The sequence below is a fragment of the Prionailurus bengalensis genome, chromosome B4 (genome assembly GCF_016509475.1).
Source record: "Prionailurus bengalensis isolate Pbe53 chromosome B4, Fcat_Pben_1.1_paternal_pri, whole genome shotgun sequence".
NCBI lineage: Eukaryota > Metazoa > Chordata > Mammalia > Carnivora > Felidae > Prionailurus > Prionailurus bengalensis.
In genome coordinates this window covers 64,769,572-64,792,333 of record NC_057358.1, presented here as the reverse complement: position 1 = coordinate 64,792,333, position 22,762 = coordinate 64,769,572, and the positions used below count along the sequence as shown (strand labels likewise).

Here is a 22,762-nt window from a genome sequence, read left to right as displayed (position 1 = left end):
AGAATTCAAACCAGTTTGCGCATCACAATTTCATGTTAAAATTTAAACAAACTCTGATGTTTGTAGAGCGCTTCGTAGGTGCCAAGGGCTTTAATTCTTAGTCCTCACAACAGCCCTTTGAAGTAGGAACTATTATCACAGGCACACCTGCGGTACGAATGAGGAAATTAAATATTAGCGAAGTTAGACTGCAAGCTGAGAACCCCCGTTTACGCCGTCAGAACTCCAATGACTGCTGAAAACTCAAGCTCCGTAGCTAAGTGACCGGCTCGCCCCACCCGCGCATGCGCAGAAAAACACGGAAGCAATTTCCATAGTAATTATGGGAGTCTGACACTGGGGGTGTGGCAAGGGCTCCAAAATCCCAGCATTCGCATCGTGCCGGTGTCAAGATGGCGGCCCCCATGTTCCGGTGCTTTTCCCGGGGCAAGTGGTTTGGGAGCCCAGGCACGTCAGGAGTCTTGTTCCTGGGACTGCGTGAGGCCCATTCGGGCGCTCAGGGGCTGCTGGCGGTGCAAAAGGCTCGAGGTCTGTTCAAGGAGTTCTTCCCCGAGAGGGGTACGAAGATAGAGCTCCCAGAGCTTTTCGACCGTGGAACGGGCAACTTTCCCCAGACCATCTACTGCGGTTTCGACCCCACGGCCGACTCACTTCATGTGGGGCACCTGCTAGCTCTTCTGGGTCTGTTTCACTTCCAGCGAGCAGGCCACAACGTGATTGCGCTGGTGGGAGGTGCCACCGCGCGCCTGGGAGATCCGAGCGGCCGCACCAAGGAGCGCGAGGCCCTGGGCGCAGAACGCGTGCGAAGCAATGCGCGCGCCCTGCGCCAAGGCCTCGAGGCCATGGGTGCTAATCACCAGCAGCTCTTCGCGGATGGGCGGCCTTGGGGAAGCTTCACGGTACTGGATAATTCAGCCTGGTACCAGAAGCAGCACCTGGTGGACTTCCTATCCGCCGTAGGCGGCCACTTCCGCATGGGGACGCTCCTGAGCCGGTTGAGCGTCCAGACCCGACTCAAGAGTCCCGAGGGCATGAGCTTGGCCGAGTTTTTTTACCAGGTGCTCCAGGCTTATGATTTCTACTATCTGTTCCAACATTATGGATGCCGGGTCCAGCTGGGTGGATCTGATCAATTGGGCAATATCATGTCCGGATACGAGTTTATCCACAAGTAAGCGCCTTTAGACCCAGGAGAAATCGTGTGACCAAATAATTTACACCCGAATATCCTACGATTCACTATTGGGATTGGGTAGTGACGCCCTTTTCAAGTCCTTTTGGTTTTCTCCCCGTTAAGAGTCTGAAATGGTGTCGATGTGACAGGCTGATAATGAGAACTAACGGGCTGGATTAATGGTATTAGGTATGGAACATATTCTAGAACTCTGCAGGAAATACACCACCAGCCAGGATTCTGTGTTACTGAATTGAGAAACTGCTTTCCTTTGTTTATACTTGAATGGGATTGTGCCTCGGTGAGTAGTTTCTGCTTTAGCTGCACCTTCCATGAAGCTAGTATTAGTTTTTGGTTGGCATCGCAAAAAAATTGTTTTTCAACTCCAAATGTTTGGCAAATAATGTAGATTTTAATGACATTTTCTTAAGGGAGATGAACTCTGTAGTTCTAGCCTAGCCCATGTGCTACTCATTTTTAAAATCCCTTAAAGCATCCTTAGTGTCTCTACCTGACTCCTTACCCAGTTTTCTTGTTTTCTTGGGCCTTTAAAGTTTTGAGGCCCTAGTTATACAGAAACTCCCCCAGAGTCACTGGTTCCATTGTAGTTGAGAATGACAAATGCCAAAACAGTGAGTGCTCTGAAAACAAGGGACAAACATTCAGATTTAGAAGGTAAAGGAAGTTTTCTCAGAGCAAGAGACCAGAATGAAATCTGAAGAACGATTAGCAAAACCTACCAACACTTGTGACTGAAGCGTATAATGAAGTTTTCCTTTATGCTTAGGTTGACTGGAGAAGACGTGTTTGGAATCACTGTTCCTCTAATTACAAGTACAACAGGAGCAAAATTGGGAAAGTCTGCTGGTAATGCTGTGTGGCTAAACAGAGATAAGACCTCTCCGTTTGAATTGTATCAATTCTTTGTCAGGCAGCAGGATGATTTGGTAGAAAGGTGAGTTCTTAATAGTGTGCTGAGAACAATTAAGTATATTAAGCTCATGGTATAATTTTAGCCATTGAATCTTTGTGTGCCTTTTATAGTTTTTTGTGTTTTGTTTTCACTTAGATTCTACTTAAGACACAGAACATTGCAATTTTAACTGTTCTAAACAAGTTTTTTGTTAGTTAAAGCAGAGAACTACCGTGACTCCTGAAAAACTTAGAGTCAAGTTTTGATATACTTCTAGTAAGTACTTAGGATGTTATCAGTTGCATAGTCTGGTTTTTTCACTCCTTTTATGGTCAACTTGACTAAACCTTATTTTACTCTTATCTCTAAAGTTTCTTTTCTTTACCATAACGTAGTACACACTTTGAAGATCCTTTTTTAAAAATGATTTTCTTGTCAATTCATTCACATTATCTTAAACCCTTCAAAGAATGTAATTGATGATAAAAATATACCTGCAACAAAGAAAAGGTGAATTTTACCAAAAATGATTTTTCCAGACTGAAAAATGTTTTATAATGAACTACAATAATTAAGATTTTTTTCCTTCAGGTTTGTTTTCAACATATTTGATTATACAGTTTAGAGTTTTGATGTATCAAGAACTGACATCTTTTTGAATATTTCATTTTCTACTTGGCTCTGATGTATAAAAATAGAATTAATTTCTGTGTATTAACTGTGTGCCCAGCAACTCTGCTAAACTCTTATTAATTCTAATAATGTTTGGATTTTAAAGCACAAGCTTAAATGTAAGGGTGAGAGACGAATGGAAAAAATTAGAGAATCCACATAGACTCCAGCATCTATGGTCACTTAATGTCTGTGGCGCTGCAGAACAGTGGAATAAGACCATCTTTTCTTTCTTTTTTTTTTTTTTTTAATGTTTTTAATGTTTCTTTATTTTTGAGAGAGAGACAGCTATGAGAGGGGAAGGGGCAGAAGGAAAGGGAGACACAGAATCCGAGGCAGGCTCTAGGCTCTGAGCTGTCAGTACAGAACCCAAGGCGGGGCTCGAACTCATCAGCGATGAGATCATGACCTGAGCCAAAAGTCAGACGCTTGACTGACTGAGCCACTCAGGTGCCCCTAGACTATATTTTCAATATATATCACTTGGATAATTAGATGCCTTATTTGAGGAAAATGGTGAAATTTAACCTCACACTGTATGCAAAAATCAATTCCAAGTAGATTGTCAACGTAATCCGTAACGAAAGCTAAATCATGTGTTCAGAGCATAAATAGGAAAATCTCTTCATAACTGGGATAGAGAAAGATTCTTATGTGAGATACAAAGAAAAAGATTGGTAAATTAGACAATTAAAATTGAGATCTACAGTTCTCCAAAAGCCACCATTAAGAGTAGAATACCAGTTACATGTACTAAAAGTACTAGCTATTCTGACAGGTATAAGGTGATCCCTCATTGTGGTCTTGATTTCCATTTCCCTTAGGATTAGTGATGTTGAGCATCTTGTTATATTGGACCATCAGTTTGTCTTTGGAAAAATGTCAGGTCCTCTGCTAATTTTTAAATTGGATTATTATTGGTGTTGACTTGTATGAGTTCTTGATATATCTTGGATCTTGTTGATCTATCGTTTGCAAGTGTCTTCTTCCAGTCAGTAAGTCATTTTGTTGATGGTTTCCTTCTCTGTGTGAAAGCTTTCTATTTTGGTGTAGGATCAATAGTTTATTTTTACTATGTTTCCCTTGTCTGAGGAGACATATCTAGCAAAATGTCTAATTTCTAGGAAATGTCTAGAAAAAAAATGCTAAGGCCCATGTCAGATTACTGCCTATATTTTCTTCTAGGAGTTTCATAGTTTCAGGTCTCAAATTTAGGTCTTTAGTCCGTTTTGAGTTTATTTTTATGTATGTTGTAAGAAAGTGGTCCAGTTTCATACTTTTGCATGTAGCTGTCCAGTTTTCCTAGCACCATTTGTTGAAGAGACTTTCTTTTCTCCATTGTATTGTCTTGCCTCCTAGTGTCATAGATTCACTGACCATATAAGTGTGGGTTTATTTCTGGGCTTTCTATTCTCTTCTCTTGATCTTTGTGTCTATTTTTCTGCCAGTACTTCATTCTGTTTGATTACTCTGGCTTTGTAATGTATTTTGAAATCCGAAAGTGTGATACCTCCAGCTTTGTTATTCTTTCTCCTGATTATTTTGGTGATTCTGGGTCTTTTGTGGTTCCCTACAAATTTGAGGATTATTTGCTCTAGTTCTGTTAAAAATGCTGTTGGTATTTTGAGAGGGATAGCATTGAATCTATAGTTTGCTTTGCGTAGGATGGACATTTTAATGATAAGAATTCTTTCCATGACCATAGACTATCTTTCCATTGTTTGTGTGATACTCAGTTTCTTTCATCAGTGTTTTATAGTTTTCACAGTACAAGACTTTAACCTCCTTGGTTGAGCATGGTAGTCTTTTAAGTAATCTCTATACCCAGCATGGGGCTTGAACCCACAACCCCAAGATCAAGAGTTGCATGCTTTAGGGCCACCTGGGTGGCTCAGTTGGTTAAGCATCCGACTTCAGCTCAGGTCATGATCTCATGGTTCATAAGTTCAAGACCCACATTGGGCTCTGTGCTGACAGCTCAGAGCCTAAAGCCTGCTTCAGATTGTGTGTCTCCCTCTCTGTCCCTCCCACACTCATTCATTCATTCATTCATTCATTCTCTCTCTCTCTCTCTCTCTCTCTCTCTCTCTCAAAAATAAATAAAAACATTTAAAGAGAGAGAGAGAGAGAGACAGATGCATGGTCTACTGACTGAGCCAGCCAGCACCCCTAAGCTTCGTAGTCTCTTATAATCCTTTGTATTTCTGTGGTGTCATTCGTATCTTTTCTCATTGCTGATTTTATGTATTTGAGTCCTCTTTTTTACTTGATGAATTTGGCAAAAGGTTTATCAGTTTTGTTTATCTTTTCAAAGAACCAGGTTTTGGTTTCACTTATCTTTTCATTTTTTTTTAAGTCGCTTTTCATTTATTTGCTCTGATCTTTATTATTTCTTTGCTTCTGCTAACTTTGGACTTTGTTCTTTTTCTAATTCCTTTGGTTGTAAGCTTAGATTGATATTTTTCTGGTTTCTTGAGAGAGGTCTGTATTGCTCTTAGAACTGCTTTTGCTATGTCCCAGAGATTTTGGAACATCATGCTTCCATTATATTTGTTTCCAGGTATTTTTAAATTTCCTCTCTGATTTCTTTGTTGACACATTGGTTATTTAGTAACATGTTATTCAGCCTCCACGTGTTTGTGTTTTTTCACAATTTTTTTTTTTAATTTTTTTTTCAACGTTTATTTATTTTTGGGACAGAGAGAGACAGAGCATGAACGGGGGAGGGGCAGAGAGAGAGGGAGACACAGAATCGGAAACAGGCTCCAGGCTCTGAGTCATCCGCCCAGAGCCCTACGCGGGGCTCGAACTCGCGGACCGCGAGATCGTGACCTGGCTGAAGTCGGACGCTTAACCGACTGCGCCACCCAGGCGCCCCACACAACTTTTTTTTTGTAATTGATTTCTAGTTTCACACCTAAAAGAGGTTTGATATGATTTCAGTTTTCATAAATTTATTGAGACTTGTTTTGTGGCTTAACATATGACCTATCATAGACAATGTTCCATGTGCACTTGAAAAGAATGTGTATTCTTTTTTTTTTAGTGTTTATTTTTGAGAAGAGTGAGAGCATGAGCGGGGGAGGAGAGAGAAAGAGGGAGACACAGAATCTGAAACAGGCTCCAGGCTCTGAGCTGTCAGCACAGAGCCTGACGCAGGGCTCAAACTCACAGACCGTGAGATCATCACCTGAGCCGAAGCCAGACGCTTAACTGACTGAGCCACCCAGGCGCCCCAAGAATGTGTATTCTTTTGTTGGGATGGGATATTCTGTGTGTCTGTTAAGTCCATCTGGTCTATTATGTTGTTCAGAACCACTGGTTCCTTGATTTTTCTGCCTGGATGACCTATCCTTGGATGTAAGTGGGGTGTTAAAGTCCCATTCTATTATCGTATTGTTGATTTCTCCCTTTTATGTCCATTAATATTTGCTTTACATACTTAGGTGCTACCATTTTAGGCGCATAGAAATTTATGATTGTTCTATCTTTGTTGGATTGATCCCTTTATCGTTATGTTAATGCTCTTTTCTCTTGTTATAGTCCTTGTTTTAAAGTCTATTTTGTCTGATACAAGTACTAATGCCGTGACTTTTTGTTTGTTTCCATTTTGATGGAATACTTGTCTCCATCTCTTCGTTTTCATTTTGTGTCTTTAGGTCAGAATGAGTGTCTCTTAGACAGCACGTAGATGTTTCTTGGGGTTTTTATCCATTCAGTCAGCCTGTGTTTTTTGATTGGAGCTTATAGACCCTTAACATTTAAAGTAATTATTGATAGTTATATACTTAATTGCCGTTTTGTTGTTTGATTGTTTTTGTAGTTCTTCTGTCCCTTCCTTTCTTGCTCTCTTCCCTTGTGATTTCATAACTTTCTTTAGTGTTATGCTTGAATTCTTTTTATTTTTTTCTGTATGTATTCTCTTTTCAAAGGTTTGTGGTTACCATGAGGTTCATATTTAACACCCTACATATATAGCAGTCTGTTTTAAGTTGATAGTCACTTAAGTTTGAACGCACTTACTATTTTTTTAATGTTTTAATTTTTTTTTTTTAACTTTTTTTTTTTATTTATTTTTGAGACAGAGAGAGATACAGCATGAACAGGGGAGGGGCAGAGAGAGAGGGAGACACAGAATCTGAAGCAGGCTCCAGGCTCTGAGCCATCAGCCCAGAGCCCGACGCGGGGCTCGAACCCGCGGACCGCGAGATCGAGACCTGAGCTGAAGTCGGACGCTTAACCGACTGAGCCACCCAGGCGCCCCAATGTTTTAATTTTTTGAGAGAGACAGAGCACAAGTAGGGGAGGAGCAGAGAGAGGGAGACACAGAATCCAAAGCAGGCTCCAGGTTCTGAGCTGTCAGCACAGAGCCCAATGTGGATCTCAAACCCACAAACACAAGATCATGACCTGAGCTGAACTTGGATGCTTCACTGAGCCAACCAGGTGCTCCTGAACATGTTTAGAAAGCATTACATTTTTATTCACCTCCTCCACATTTTATGTATTTGTATGTTTTTATTTTTTGTACTGCTTAACCAATTATTGTAGATACAATTGATTTTACTGCTCTTGTCTTTGAACCTTCGCAATAGCTTTGTGATTGATCTGGTACCTTTTCTATATATTTGCTTTCACCATTGAAATTGTCATAATTATTCTAAGTTTTAGTTATGGCCTCTTCTTTCCCACTTACAAAAGTCCCTTGAACATTCTTGTAATGCTGGTTTAGTGGTGATGAATACCTTTAACTTTTGTTTATATGGGGAATTCTTTACCCCTCCTTCAGTTCTGAATGATAACCTTGCTGGGTAGAGTATTCTTAGTTGTAATTTATTTCCTTTCATCATTTTGAATATACCGTGTGCTCCCTCTGGAGCCTGCAGTTTCTGCTGAAAAACCAGTTGATAGCTTTCTGGGAGTTGCCTTGTACATCACTGTTTGCTTTTCTCTTCCCACTGTTAAGATTCTGTCCTTTTAGTTTTTGACATTTTAATTATCAATGTGTCTTGATATGGACTTCTTTGGGTTCATCTTATTTGGGGCTGTCTGTGTTTCCTGGATTCAGATGTCTGTTTCCTACCCCAGGTTAGGGAAATTTTCGGCTATTATGTCTTCAAATAAGTTTTCTCCCTTTCTCTCTGTTTGTATTTTTTTGTTTTTTGTTTTTTTTTTTTGGAACCCATATAATGTGAATGTTAGTATGCTTGTTGTGTCAGAGGTATGTGTTCTCAATTAATTCTGTATTACTAGGAATTATAGCTTAATTGGGGAAATCTGAGCGTTAAGGTTTTGAAGGTAAATGGTGAGATACCATTCATTATAGGCTGACTTACATACCAACCAAATGTGACTATTGAACGAGGAGACTCCATCTCAGTATCTTTAATAACAGGTTATAAGCTTTTAATGACCTGTTTAAATTGGTATTAGGGGGTGTTTACCATCTTGCCCACAGGAGGAAGAGTCACTGTTATCCACGTGGTAAATTCCACTAGGAATGCCAAGAACTTGGGCCTGTTCAATGTTGCATGGCATTGTGTCAATGCATCCATGCCTATAGTAGGGAGGGAAAGGGCCAAGGAGGCCACCACCAGAAGGAGCCATTTGAAGTAAATGGCCCCTGTAGTTAGTTACATCTGAATGGATTTGTACACCTTTGATTGTTTTACTGGCAATTCTCTTTTAAGAATTTAGAGAGATTGTCTGGAATAACAGTGACTTGGGCCTTGATGTCTAATCAGACTTTTTTTTTTTAATTCTACCAAATATTTATTTTATATAATTTATTGTCAAATTGGTTTCCATACAACACCCAGTGCTCATCCCACCAGGTGCCCTCCTCAATGCCCATCACCCACTTCCCCCCCCCCACCCCGCATCAACCCTCAGTTTGTTCTCAGTATTTAAGAGCCTCTTATGGTGTGCCTCCTTCCCTCTATGTAACTTTTTTCCCCCTTCCCCCGTCTTCTGTTATGTTTCTCAAGATCGACTTATGAGTGAAAACATATGGTGTCTGTCTTTCTCTGCCTGACTTATTTCACTTAGCATAACACTCTCCAGTTTCATCCACGTTGCTACAAATGGCCAGATTTCATTCTTTCTCATTGCCAAGTAGTATTCCATTGTATATATAAACCACATCTTTTTTATCCATTCGTCAGTTGATGGACATTTAGGCTCTTTCCATAATTTGGCTATTGTTGAAAGTGGTGCTATAAACATTGGAGTACATGTGCCCCTATGAATCAGCAGTCCTGTATCCATTGGGTAAATTCCTAGCAGTGCTATTACTGGGATTGGGCAGTTCTATTTTTAATTTTTTGAGGAACCTCCACACTGTTTTCCAGAGGAGCTGCACCAGTTTGCATTCCCACCAACGTGCAAGAGGGTTCCCGTTTCTCCACATCCTCTCCAGCATCTATAGTCTCCTAATTTGTCTATTTTAGCCACTCTGACCAGCGTGAGGTGGAATCTCAGTGTAGTTTTGATTTGTATTTCCCTGATGAGCAGTGACATTGAACATCTTTTCATGTGCCTGTTGGCCATCTGGATGTCTTCTTTAGAGAAGTGTCTATTTATATCTTCTGCCCGTTTCTTCACTGGATTATTTGTTTTTCGGGTGTGGAGTTTGGTGAGTTCTTTATAGATTTTGGATACTACCCCTTTGTCCGATATGTCATTTGCAAATATCTTTTCCCATTCTGTCAGTTGCCTGTTAGTTCTGTTGATTGTTTCCTTTGCAGTGCAGAAGCTTTTTATCTTGATGAGGTCCCAATAGTTCATTTTTGCTTTTAATTCCCTTGCCTTTGGAGATGTACCAAGTAAGAAATTGTTCAGCAGAGGTCAGAGAGGTTTTTTTCCTGTTTTCTCCTCTAGGGTTTTGATGCTTTCCTGTCTCACATTCAGGTCCTTCATCCATTTTGAGTTTATTTTTGTGAATGGTGTAAGAAGGTGGTCTAGTTTCATTCTTCTGCATATTGCTGTCAGTTCTCCCAGCACCATTTGTTAAAGAGACTCCATTGGATATTCTTTCCTGCTTTGTCAAAGATTAGTTGGCTGTACATTTGTGGGTCCAAATCTGGAGTCTCTATTCCATTGGTCTATGTGTCTGTTTTTGTGCCAATACCATACTGTCTTGATGATTACAGCTTTGTAGTAGAGGCTAAGTCTGGGATTGTGATGCTTCCCGCTTTGGTTTTCTTCTTCAAAATTACTTTGGCTATCAGGGTCTTTTGTGGTTCCATACAGACTTTAGGATTGCTTGTTCTAGCTTCGAGAAGAATGCTGGTGCAATTTTGATTGGGATTGCATTGAATGTGTAGATTGCTTTGGGTAGTATTGACATTTTGACAATATTTATTCTTGCAACCCATGAGCACGGAATGTTTTTCCATTTCTTTGTGTCTTCTTCAATTTCCTTCATAAGCTTTCTATAGTTTTCAGTATACAGATCTTTTACGTCTTTGGTTAGGTTTATTCTGAGGTATTTTATGCTTCTTGGTGCAATTGTGAATGGGATCAGTTTCTTTATTTGTCTTTCTGTTGCTTCATTATTGGTGTATAAAAATGCAACTGATTTCTGTACATTAATGTTGTATCATGCAATTTTGCTGAATTCATGTATCAGTTCTAGCAGACTTTTGGTGGAGTCTATTGGGTTTTCCATGTAGAATGTCATGTGATCTGCAAAAAGTGAAAGCTTGACTTCATCTTTGCCAATTTTGATGCCTTTGATTTCCTTTTGTTGTCTGATTGCTGATGCTAGAACTTCCAACACTATGTGAAACAACAGCAGTGAGAGTGGACATCCCTGTCGTGTTCCTGATCTCACGGGGAAAGCTCTCAGTTTTTCCCATTGAGGATGGAATTAGCTGTGGGCTTTTCATAAATGGCTTTTATGATGTTAAATATGTTCCTTCTATCCCGACTTTCTCGAGGGTTTTTATTAAGAAAGGATGCTGAATTTTGTTAAAGGCTTTTTCTGCATCGATGGACAGGATCTTATGGTTCTTTTCTTTTATTAATGTGATGTATCACATTGATTGATTTGCAAATATTGAACCAGCCCTGCAGCCCAGAAATGAATCCCACCTGATCATGGTGAATGATTCTTTTTATATGCTGTTGAATTCGATTTGCCAGTATCTTGTTGAGAATTTTTGCATCCATATTCATCAGGGATATTGGCCTGTAGTTCTCTTTTTTTGCTGGGTCTCTGTCTGGTTTAGGAATCAAAGTGATGCTGGCTTCAGAGAATGAGTCTGGAAGTTTTCCTTCCCTTTCTATTTTTTGGAACAGCTTGAGAAGGATAGGTATTAACTCTGCTTTAAATGTCTGGTAGAATTCTCTAGGGAAGCCCTCTGGTCCTGGACTTGTATTTGTTGGGAGATTTTTGATAACTGATTCAATTTCTTCACTGGTTATGGGTCTGTTCAAATTTTCTGTTTCTTTCTGTTTGAGTTTTGGAAGTCTGTGGGTGCTTAGGGTCTTTGTCCATTTCTTCCAGGTTGTCCAGTTTGTTGGCATATAAGTTTTCATAGTATTCCCTGATAATTGCTTGTATTTCTGAGGGATTGGTTGTAATAATTCCATTTTCATTTGTGATTTTATTATTTGGGTACTCTCCCTTTTCTTTTTGAGAAGACTGGCTAGAGGTTTATCAATTTTATTTTTTCAAAAAACCAACTCTTGGTTTCATTGATCTGCTCTACTGTTTTTTTAGATTCTAAATTGTTTATTTATGCTCTGATCTTTATTATTTCTCTTCTTCTGCTGGGTTTGGGGTGTCTTTGCTGTTTTGCTTCTAGTTCCTTTAAGTGTGTTGTTAGATTCTGTATTTGAGATTTTTCTTGTTTCTTGAGGTAGGCCTGGATTGCAATGTATTTTCTTCTCAGTACTGCCTTTGCTGCATCCAAAAGGCTTTGGATTGTTGTATTTTCATTTTCATTTGTTTCCATATATCTTTTAATTTCTTTAATTGCCTGGTTGACCCGTTCATTCTTTAGTAGGATGCTCTTTAACCTCCATATTTTTGGAGGTTTTCCAGACTTTTTCCTGTGATGGATTTCAAGTTTCATAGCATAGTGATCTGAAAGTGTGCATGGTATGATCTCAATTCTTTTATGCTTATTAAGGGCTGTTTTGTGACTCAGTATGTGATCTATCTTGGAGAATGTTCCATGTGCACTAGAGAAAAAAGTATATTCTGTTGCTTTGGGATGCAGAGTTCTAAATATATCTGTCAAGTCCATCTGATCCAATGTATCATTCAGGGTCCTTGTTTCTTTATTGATTCTCTGTCTAGATGATCTATCCATTGTTGTAAGTGGAGTATTAAAGTCTCCTGCAATTACCACATTCTTATCAATAAGGTTGCTTATGTTTGTGATTGTTTTATATATTTGGGGACTCCCGTATTCGGTGCATAGACATTTATAATTGTTAGCTCTTCCTGATGGATAGACCCTGTAATTATTATATAATGCCCTTCTTCATCTCTTGTTACAGCCTTTAATTTAAAGTCTAGTTTGTCTGATATAAGTATGGCTACTCCAGCTTTCTTTTGACTTCCAGTAGCATGATAGATAGTTCTCCACCCCCTCACTTTCAATCTGAAGGTGTCCTCAGGTCTAAAATGAGTCTCTTGTAGACAGCAAATACATGGGTCTTGTTTTTTTTTTTTTTTTTTATCCATTCTGATAGCCTATGTCTTTTTGTTGGAGCATTTAGTCCATTTATATTCAGTGTTATTATTGAAAGATACAGGTTTAGAGTCATTGTGATGTCTGTAGGTTTCATGCTTGTAGTGATGTCTTTGGTACTTTGTGGTTCTTGCAACATTTCACTCACAGAGTCCCCCTTAGGGACATTTTCATTGACCCAGGGGACTACCAGAGTGGTATAGGGGCCACTGTCTCTGGGAGGTGGGATGATGAGTCCTGGGGAGCCACCAACTCCCTGCGGTAGAGGCTTAGGTGGCTGCCAGCCCTTGGTTTTAGAGAAGAGATCAGACGCAGTTGCAGAGACTGGGTTCAAGTCAGGATGGATGGCAGCTGAGTGGCAAGAGGGTGGATGGCCGAAGGGGGCTATAGATGGGAGAATGCTAGTGTTAGGATCTAGAGTTTAGAGACTGGCTATCTAGATACTAAGTGGCCAGGAACACTGAGATTTTGTAACTCTCAGAAGAGGTTAACCTGTGTGTTTTCATAAAGGGCAAAATTAAGTTGAGGATTTATTGGAGTTGGGAGCCCTTTTTGTTGAGGGAAATTTGTTCAAGGGGGCAGCGGGGGTAGAAGGGCCTAGATCTGAAGTGTCCAGGTACCTGGATAGTAACCTCCTCCATGTCTAGCAACCATGCCCGTACCCCCCAGTGCCTTTCAAATGGTTTCAGCAGTCCATTAAAATTAGTAGCACTGCCCTGTAGTTAGGGGGAACGCCTTATAGAGTAATAATCTGGACTCGGGGTCACTTGAGGCCTCGTCAGGTTTAGAAATGAAGAGGGTGTCATTCGGGTCACTATGGTCATTGAAATGATAAACATACGGGACCACGCCAACTTTGCTGCAGGAGACAGGCCAAGTCTAATGTTTCCCGTTCACTGTGAGCCTTAGCTTTAGTGATTTCTGTGAGGAAAGGATGAGCACAGCACCAGGCAGTAAATATCCAGGGTGGGGGGATAGGTACAGATATCCGTGGCTCTGAGGGCTCCATCTTCCTTTACCTGTCCTCATCCTCATCAGTGGCCTCAGCAACCAGGTCAGCTTTTCCTTTGGTACCAGGGGCACCCCCTGAGACATGTTGCTTTGTTCTATCCCATTTGGGGAGGAAAGCCTAGGGGGCTCAGGATGTGGTATCTCAAAGGAAACAGACATGTAGCTGGACTGTTCTCTGAGAAGATTATAGATTTTAGGGTCTTCAGAGAGACTGGCCCGTTGTGCAGTTCAGCCATGAGTAACAGTTTTCAATCACAGGCCACAAACATGTAATAGGCAGTTAGCTCCCTTCTATCCCTCCTGCTGCACAAAGTCTTTAAGGTTAGAATTTCAGTTAACGCATAATTTCTGATGTCTTAATTGTTACTTTCTGATTTTCTTCATTACGTTGATCTTACGTGTTGTTACCAGAAAAAGTTTCTGGAAAATGTCCCTGTGAGCCCACTTCATAAGTGGCTGCATTCCTTTCCAGGGTGTCCCAGTTGCCCTCCCCAGGATTGGGATCTGCCTCCACTAGCGCAGTGTACACGGGATCTTTGGGAAAGCCCTGGCTTTCCTATTGGTGCAAATAGCAGACAGAGTCTTGGCATGTTGGTACCTAGTGGCACTAAGCAATGCCCAGGAAGCTTTCATCTCTGTTAAATAAATTTTGCATTTATTTGGAGCTGATGTACCTCCTCTGGGGTCTTAAGAGGCACTGGCATAAGATGTTCAGGACATTTGTGTTTGTCTATTAATTGTTTAGCAACATCACACCGGAGACTGGACTTATGATATCCCATGGGGTTAGGAAGACAAAGTGATGGTGAGTGTAGCGGCCATGTGGGGACAGCAAGCCTCAGTGAATGTCTCCTTTCATGGTGCCATTGGTTTCCTGTTACAAGGCTGTTCTGTGTATCTGGGTTAGGGCACATAGTCCCACTGTGACCCACCACTCAGTGGTCACTAGGGGAGTTCTCACTCCTCCTTATCTACTGGATTACCCTTTCCTCGGTACCATTAGCCCAAAGCCTCATCTTGGGCAGCAATCACAGCCTTGGGATTCACTCTGCCTTCACTAGCTGTCCTTGGCCCAAGGCAGGGAGGACCCTCATGTACATTAGTAGTCAGTAAAGGCCTTTATAATTAGTGGTCTTATCATCTCATTAGTCCATATAGTCTAAATCACATTGCACTGGAGAGTGAATTATTATGGTAGCAGTGACAGGAAACACACAGCAGAGGCAATATGCAGAAGCACGGAAGAGTGCAGTAGACCTCCAACAAGTGGTGCTGCCTTCCCAAATGGTGTTACCATCTGGGTTAGCCAGTCACAGTTAGTAAGGTGGTTGAAGCTGGGGGTGGTGCATGGGTGGCTCAGTCTGTGGGGCTCCAACTCTTGATTTCGGCTCAGGTCAGGATCTCATGGTTTGTGAGTTCAAGCCCTCATTAAGGTCTATGCTGATGATGCAGAGACTGCTTGGGATTCTGCCTCCGTATCTCTCTGCCCCTCCCCTGCTTGCTCGTTCTCTCTCTCTTTCTCAAAACAAATAAAAATAAACTTTGAAGGGGACACCTGGGTGGCTCAGTCAGTTAAGCGTCCGACTTCAGCTCAGGTCACGATCTCACGGTCCGCGGGTTCGAGCCCCGCGTCGGGCTCTGGGCAGATGGCTCAGAGCCTGGAGCCTGCTTCCGATTCTGTGTCTCCCTCTCTCTCTGCCCCTCCCCCGTTCATGCTGTGTCTGTCTCTGTCTCAAAAATAAATAAACGTTAAAAAAAAAATAAAAAAATAAAAAACTTTGAAGAAAAAAAAAGATAGTTGAAGCTAAACGCGTTCCCGTAGGTTAACTACAAGTGCTATCATCACACAGTCCCCTTGACTGTACCATCTACCAACTGTTTGGCTCTCAGCCTATTGATAGTGGTGCCAGCGGTTAGAAATGCCGGGGGACACTCACCTGGGCTGACTACTTGTGGCTGCGCTTAGAGATGGTTCCCTGAGCCGAGTGCCTCTTGTGAGTTCGTCTTGTGGCTAGACTTGCCTTAAGGGTTCTTACAATTGCAGGATGCACGTCAGCCACAACCATCAGAGAACTTCGAAAAACAAGATTTATGACTCAGAAGTTCTGGAGGGTCTGTGGCATTCTGGGGTCTCAGATAGGGAGAGAGAGAGGAAGAGAGTGTGGTCCAGGGGCTCTGCATTATTGGGATGAAGGGTGAAGTGCCTAAGAACTTTGTGAGTTCATTCTTTATTGGCTAACTTAAAACAGCAGAAATTAGGAAGTGGGAAGGGAGAAACAGCATCACTCAAGCGGCCAATTATCTAGTTTACACAGAGCTTTCTAAAAGAGGAGCTTCATGCGTGTCAGTAGTCTGGTGCTTTGTCTAGTTGACTTGCTGCTAGCTGTGGCATGCAGCTGGCAGTATGTTTATTTGAGGTGGAGGGCTTTGAAATGCATGCCTTGGCTGTCAGAGGGTTAATGTCAGGTACCGATGCTACACTTACAGAACTACTTAGGAAAAATATGTGTCTCTGCTTATTAAACCTGTATTTGTACATAACCTGTGACCCAGTAGTTCCTCTCCTGGGTATGTCCCCAAAAGAAATCAGTGCACACAGGCACCAAGAGAAATATATGGGAATATTCATAGCAGCATTATCAGTAATTGTCCAAGAGTAGAAACAACACAGAATAAATAAATATATCGTGGAAACGGTCACAGCACAGAATGCTGTACGTGACAGCTGTTCACACAACCACATGGATGAGCCTCTTACTAAACATAATCATCTGCCAGAAAAGCCAAACACAAAAATGTATTCTGTATGATTCTGTTTATATAAAGCCTGAAAACAGGCAAAACAAAGTGAAGCTGTTTACGGAGGGGTACTGAAATGGTAAAAGTATAAAGAAAAATAAGTGATGATTTTGAAAGGCGAAGGAGTGGTTAATTTGGAGAGGAAGGGGATGTGATAAATTTGGGCTTCGGTGGGTGGAGGCAATGATGTATTTCTAGGCAGGTGATGGTAGATGTTTGCTTTCTGATTCATTAAACTATGTGATTTGCATACTTTTCTATGTCTTTCTGTGTGTTTTATTTTAAAAAGAGGATACACAAAATAGTATGTCAGGAAGTTACACATTTTTTATTTATAGGCACATATACTTAAAAGTACTAAAACATCCCTAGGAAGGATGGGCACAAATTTAGATTAGCTTCTCTCTGTGGGCGAGGAGGGGAATATGGTAGTGCTGGGATCTAGAGCTGTACTTTTCTTTTTCAAAAAGAAAGGTCTGGAACAAAGATGGCAAAATAGTAACATCCTCAGTGTGGGTGGTATGTGCACGGGTGTCTTTTTTGGGTACTTTTCTTCGCGTTTATTTTTCATAATTAAAAATAAATTTAAAGGGGCACCTGGGTGGTTCAGTTGGTTAAGCATCTGTCTCCTCACTTTGGCTCAGGTCACGATCTCAGGGTCATGGGATCGAGCCCTGCGTTGGGTTCTGTGCTGACAGTGCGGAGCCTGTTGGGATTCTCTCTCCCTCCCTCTACCACCTGCTTCTCTCTCTCACTTGATCTTAGCCAAAAGGCCGAGAAGCGATGCTTCTCTCTCTCGATGAATGAATGAATGAATTTTAAAGTAGGCAGGATGGCTTCCGATTCTGTGTCTCCCTCTCTCTCTGCCCCTCCCCCGTTCATGCTCTGTCTCTCTCTGTCTCAAAAATAAACGTTAAAAAAAAAAATTAAAAAAAAAAAAAGTAGGCAGGATGATTTTTAAAGGGTAAGGGAGTTAGAGATAAAAATTAGATATGTTATTTATATATACCTAACACTGTATTTTTTGCCCCAAAGGTACCTGAAGCTCTTCACTTTTCTGCCCCTTCCAGAAATTGACCACATAATGCAGCTGCATGAGAAAGAGCCAGAAAAGCGGGATCCTCAGAAACGACTTGCTGCAGAAGTTACAAAGCTTGTTCATGGACAAGAAGGGCTTGCTTCTGCTAAAAGGTGGCCTTTTAGAATAACTAAAAGTGGATAAAGTTAATGTAATTAATAGACTTGAGAAAATTCATTAGGGTTGTTATTTACCACTAACAAGAATTGTCAGTGGTTGACCTAAGTACTGTAGAATAGCTTCTGTTGGAAAGAAAGATCACCTTGAATTAAGTGTAAATTATGTAAGATAAACGTTGCTGTTTCAAAACCTTTCAGTGTGGAACATAATGGGCACTCCATAATTGGTTACTGGGTACTAGCCCATGTGTCTGGATAAGCGCTCACGTGACGTGGTTCTCAATGTGTATTTCAGGTGTACTCAAGCCCTTTACCATAGTAGCATAGACGCACTGGAGGTCATGTCTGATCAAGAGCTAAAAGAGCTGTTTAAAGAAGCTTCGTTTTCTGAACTAGTTCTTGACCCAGGAACAAGTGTCCTAGATACATGCCGCAAAGCAAATGCCATTCCAGATGGTCCCCGAGGGTAAGATTATTTAACTTTTAGATTCACAGTTAATTCGGCAGTAAATGTTACAGTTCACAGCATGTGTTTCCAGAAGGTGTTTTCCTGATAATGCTTCAATGGGGTCTCATTTCTGGCAGAAGTTAAGCCCAGAATACAGTGAAAACGGAGTACTTACTGTCGAAAATCCTTTAAATTTTCTATAAAATCTGGTACTACTATACCGTCTCTCCTTAAGTCTAACTCAGTTTCTCCTCAGCATTGGAAAGGACTCTGTTAAAGGGACCACAGGGGTTACTGAACTTTTCTAGTGGTTTATTTACTGATACTGGAAATTGTACCACTAAAGATGACACCGTATCTGATTCTGACAGAGTTCTTAAGTAACACTGACATTTGTTTACATTGTATAAGCTGAGTAAGATTGGCTTGTACATTTAAACAAAATGTAGAAATTGATCTGTAAACTGTAGCAAATAGCCCAAAATAACACTTCCTAAGAGAAAGAAATTTGTCCTTAAACAGAAGATGTTTTACTGTAATTTTATAAAACCATGGGTTGTAGCATTTTTTTTCATTTGGTAACACGTTAAGAGAAAATGAACATTTGCCTTTCACAAGGACTTCCAAGGCCTTTCATACTCTAGACCTCTTTTCTTCTCAGAGTTCACTGCTTTCTAGCTACTCCCCATGTTTCCTCACCGTTTGTGAAATTTACTGCTACTCTCCAGTTTGCATGTCTCTTCTTTCAGGAAAATTTCCAACCCCCACCCACCCAGTGTGCTCCTAGAGCAACCTTTCCTGGGGCTTTATAGCATTTAATCACTGTAATTATTTATTTGTCTGGATTACCCCACTAGTTTTCAGTAGTAAAGGCTCTATGAATGTTTATTGAATGAACTGGGCCATAAATAATGTGAGTAAAACCTATTTACATATGCCATCAAAAAATTGTTGCTAAACTGGAATTAGATAAGCTACTGATTTTCCATTTCTGAAATCAGCCCATTTCACTTTTCTAAAAAAGTTCTGCTTTTTAACATTTTAACAAAATGTGCTATTATTTGCATAGTCTCAGAATAGAATTTCCAAGGTTCCTCCAGTTTCATAAGCAAGTTTTCTAAAGGTTTTTGTAATAGCATATATAGTTGTGACTTGTAGCTCATGGAAGCTCATTAAAAGCAGCATTGCCCTTTTTCTGTGGGGAGGCTTCTTTTCTGTAAGCCCCTACTCAAAGTGTGGGGAGGGGGGGAATTGGCTTGAGAAAGTGATTCTGTTACTCATTTTTAAATCACTACCAACTGAATAGTTCTATATAGAGCTGTGGGATATCCCAGCTTTTTCTCTAAGTAAGAAACTGTGCCTTAAATCTCCTTTAGAAGAGCATTTAAGGGGGGCAGATATCTAGAGTGAACATAAAGGTAACAATTCAGTGCTAAGTGGTTTTAGTTGGACAGCCTCTGAAATATAAATGAAATATCATTGGGAGAGGTGAGTGGTGATGGATTTATCTAACTAAAACACTGTTATTTTTAGGTATCGGATGATAACAGAAGGTGGAGTCAGTATAAATCACAGACAAGTAACAAATCCTGAGAGTGTTTTAGTCGTTGGACAACATATTCTTAAGAATGGACTTTCATTACTTAAAATAGGAAAAAGGAATTTCTACATTATAAAATGGCTTCAGCTATGATGAAAAATCCTTCTGGTGGTTCAGACGTATCCATCTCATTCTCAAGATGTACCAAAGGTTGGCTCCAGAACTTATACTTTCGTTCACACAAGCCAAACAACAGAGAATGGAGTATACTTTAGGCCTCAGAGTGTGAGTAATTTCATTATTTATATAGGTTGATTAATGTGTAATGATGGGGTATTTTGTTTCCTGATCTGCAGGTATTAAGGACTACCATAGAAAACCATAATTGCCAAGGATAATCTCTTTTAAAAATCCTATTTCATGAAATAACTATTGTATCCTTCTTGCGCTCTTTTTAGAGATGAGGAAGAACGGTGAAAAAGAGGGCAGAATAAGGACTCTTGGATACTTTTATATCCAAGTGTCTATCTTCCTGACCTTACTAACACCAGCAGCATCCGCAGTAGTCACATTAGAGATGTGAAATACGGTATTGGAAACTGTAGATTTCTGAATTTTTTGCCATTTAGGAAGCAGATACAGTTCTCCTTAAGAAGAAAAGTATTACACAAAGCCCTAGTTGGGAGTAGAAATTACAGTGGAAAGTTTCTTTTCAAAGAACAAAAACCAGTACTTTTGAGAAAGTTTCCAGTTCAGTTTTCCAGTCTCTTTCCTGTGTTTCAGTATAAATTTACTCACAGCCTTGTTTTGCCAGATTATTAAGGTAGCAGTATTTTATAAATTTGGAAACTTAAGTTCCAGCTTCTGTCCCTAAGCAGATTACAACTTGAGATAAACTGAAAAGTAACTAGAGAGAAAATAGCGGCAAATATAGTATCAAATACCCCATCATATGAGAATATCAAAGTAATTCTTCTGGTAAGGGAAGTCTTCAGGTCACACTTAAAGGATTTATAACAAGACCTAGTTAAGCTGTACATACATTAGGCAACTCAATTCTCAGAACTGTTTCTACATGTGAAAAATCAAGGTAGTTATCATCCCTGTTTCCCTGAGGACCAAGTGAAACATAAATACAAATGGTTCACAATCCGGTTCCTTCCTGAAAACCTTCCAGGCAGCAAAGCATGGCTTTAGTGTTCAAATTCTAGCCATTTACTACCTGGGATACTTGAAACAAATCAGTAGCCTGATATGTAAAAATGGAGATGTAATCGTAGCTTTGTGAATTGTGAGATTGCGTAGGAAAAAAGTTGCAAAACTTTTCATATAGCATAAGCTGTCTTATGTTCCAATTAGATTTATATGTTAAAAAGCTAGTAGATCTAAATTTTTCCCTGGGAGCAAAGTTAGGAAGAATTGACTTATTGACAAAACTTGAATGTCATTTCGTACCAGCAATTTTATTTACATAGCAAGAACATACAGGCGTCCGTGGTAAATGTCAGAGATCATCGCCACATTTCAGAGCTTCACTCAGTTTGAGCCAATAAATGAAGGGTTTCTGAAACTTTACATACCTTTCTTGCCTCTGCTTTTCTTGTACAAGGTGTGTAGTGCCAGCAAGTACATTACCATCACCTCAGTTGTAAAGGTAACGTTTTCAATTTGAAATTATGTTTGATATGCTGGGGAATGGTACACTGTAAGTTTCTCCCCCCTTACAAACTCAAAAGACTGGGATGGTAGTCATCTGATGTATCTGACGTGAGTAAATCAGGGATGGCTGTACTGATATTGAATAATGGCAGAGTGATTTTAAAGTGTGTGCTAATGAGCATTTAGGTAGTATGTATTCTGTCAAGAAGGTACTATGAACAGATTCAAAGTAGTACCATTAAGATTGATTCTGGTTTTTTATGTTTGAGATCAGTTGCTGAGCCCGTTGTTTGCTAGTACGTGGGTACCATAAGCTCACGTTACCAACACGTTGTTCCTGCCAGTAGTCCTTCATAACTGTTGTAACAGAAATGTTAACATGTTCAGTAAATTCTGTATTGCTGATATGATCTTTTAGAGATGGAGCTAGATGCCTTAAGGATTTTGACCCATATCTTAAAATTTTTATGTAATTCATACCAAGAATCGCTTGGGGAATTTTAATAAAATGGGAGTATGTTCTAAACCTCACCCCAAAACTCTGAATGTATTTTAGTAGTAAAAAGCCTTTAGGTGTGTCTGTCCAGATGTTTTTCTTTAAATAATAAGGCTCCATCAGTATTTTCCTATCTGTTGTAATCTAATGTATCGTTGGTGTGAAGCAAAAGTAACTGTTACCAACTAATAGAGACATATACTTCGATGACCAGCACAGTATTTGGTTTTAAGTCTCACCTCCAAGTGAATCTTAGAGCATGTTATGAGTGACCTAATTTAAAGATGCATTGGAATTACTACTATATTTGAAAATCAAGTCTAGATGGTTGTTTTTAATGCAGGAAAGTAGAATTCATGCTTGCAGGTTTAAGAAAGAATCAAAGATAATTTAGATGTTTAATGCACTAGGGCAGCGTGGACCCGGAAGTGGAAGGGCTGCAATAGCTACACCTCATGCACATCACCGTCAGTGTTACAGATCTTCTTGTGCCTTCAGCTTTCTTACTAACACATCAGAGGTTGCAAAGAAGCTCAGTAAAAGTAGATCTCGAAGGATAGGTGGACTACAGTGACTGTGAGTAACTTGTCAACTCACACCTTTCAAAGCCAGACCAGTTTATAGTGTGCATGCATTATAGTTGTATGAAATGTTGTCTTCGTGCGTTCTTCTCCAAGGACTATGGCAGCAGCTTTAAGACTGCTCACAGGTTAACACAGGTCATCTTATCCACAGGCAAACTGCTTGTACGACTAGAACATGAACAGTTCTTTTTAAGTTCAAATGAAACTGTCACAAGAAAGACTTGATGTATTTTATGTGTACTTTATATGTACGGGGCAACTTTAGAAACAGCCATTTATTATTTGGATTAAATGTATGATTTGTTCTGTGATACAGAGTACGATTTTCAGTTTATAGCCAGTCTCTTCACATGAGCAGATTCATACCATTGCAATACACAGGAGTTCATAAATAAAATTCTACTCAAGTAGGCAGTAACTAGCAAATTTCGAGTCAACAAAGTCTCAGTGTTATATAGTTCTCTTCACCAAAGATGAGTCTCTCGGATTTCAGCAATTATTTGACTGGCTCCTTGTAATGCCTACATTAAAAAAGATAAAAAAAAATTATGATATCAAAAAATCT

At 40.1% G+C, this 22,762-nt stretch overlaps 2 protein-coding genes across 11 annotated transcripts in view; one reads left to right on the top strand and one right to left on the bottom strand.

The window, feature by feature from the left end:
• The first annotated feature begins 357 nt into the window (after positions 1 to 357).
• Positions 358 to 21,648, top strand: YARS2 (tyrosyl-tRNA synthetase 2). Its single transcript, XM_043563005.1, has 5 exons — positions 358 to 1,171; positions 1,962 to 2,129; positions 17,309 to 17,464; positions 17,766 to 17,936; positions 19,452 to 21,648. Exons 1-5 carry the CDS (start codon positions 393 to 395, stop codon positions 19,609 to 19,611), a joined length of 1,434 nt encoding a protein of 477 aa, XP_043418940.1. The 5' UTR covers positions 358 to 392; the 3' UTR covers positions 19,612 to 21,648.
• DNM1L (dynamin 1 like) overlaps positions 20,901 to 22,762 on the bottom strand; it is a 47,483-nt gene continuing 45,621 nt past the window's right edge. For all 10 annotated transcript variants that reach the window (XM_043562998.1, XM_043563002.1, XM_043562997.1 and 7 more), the window contains one exon: positions 20,901 to 22,718. In XM_043562998.1, the coding sequence (XP_043418933.1) occupies positions 22,662 to 22,718 (57 nt within the window). In that variant the 3' untranslated portion in view covers positions 20,901 to 22,661. The remainder of the gene's footprint in view (positions 22,719 to 22,762) is intronic.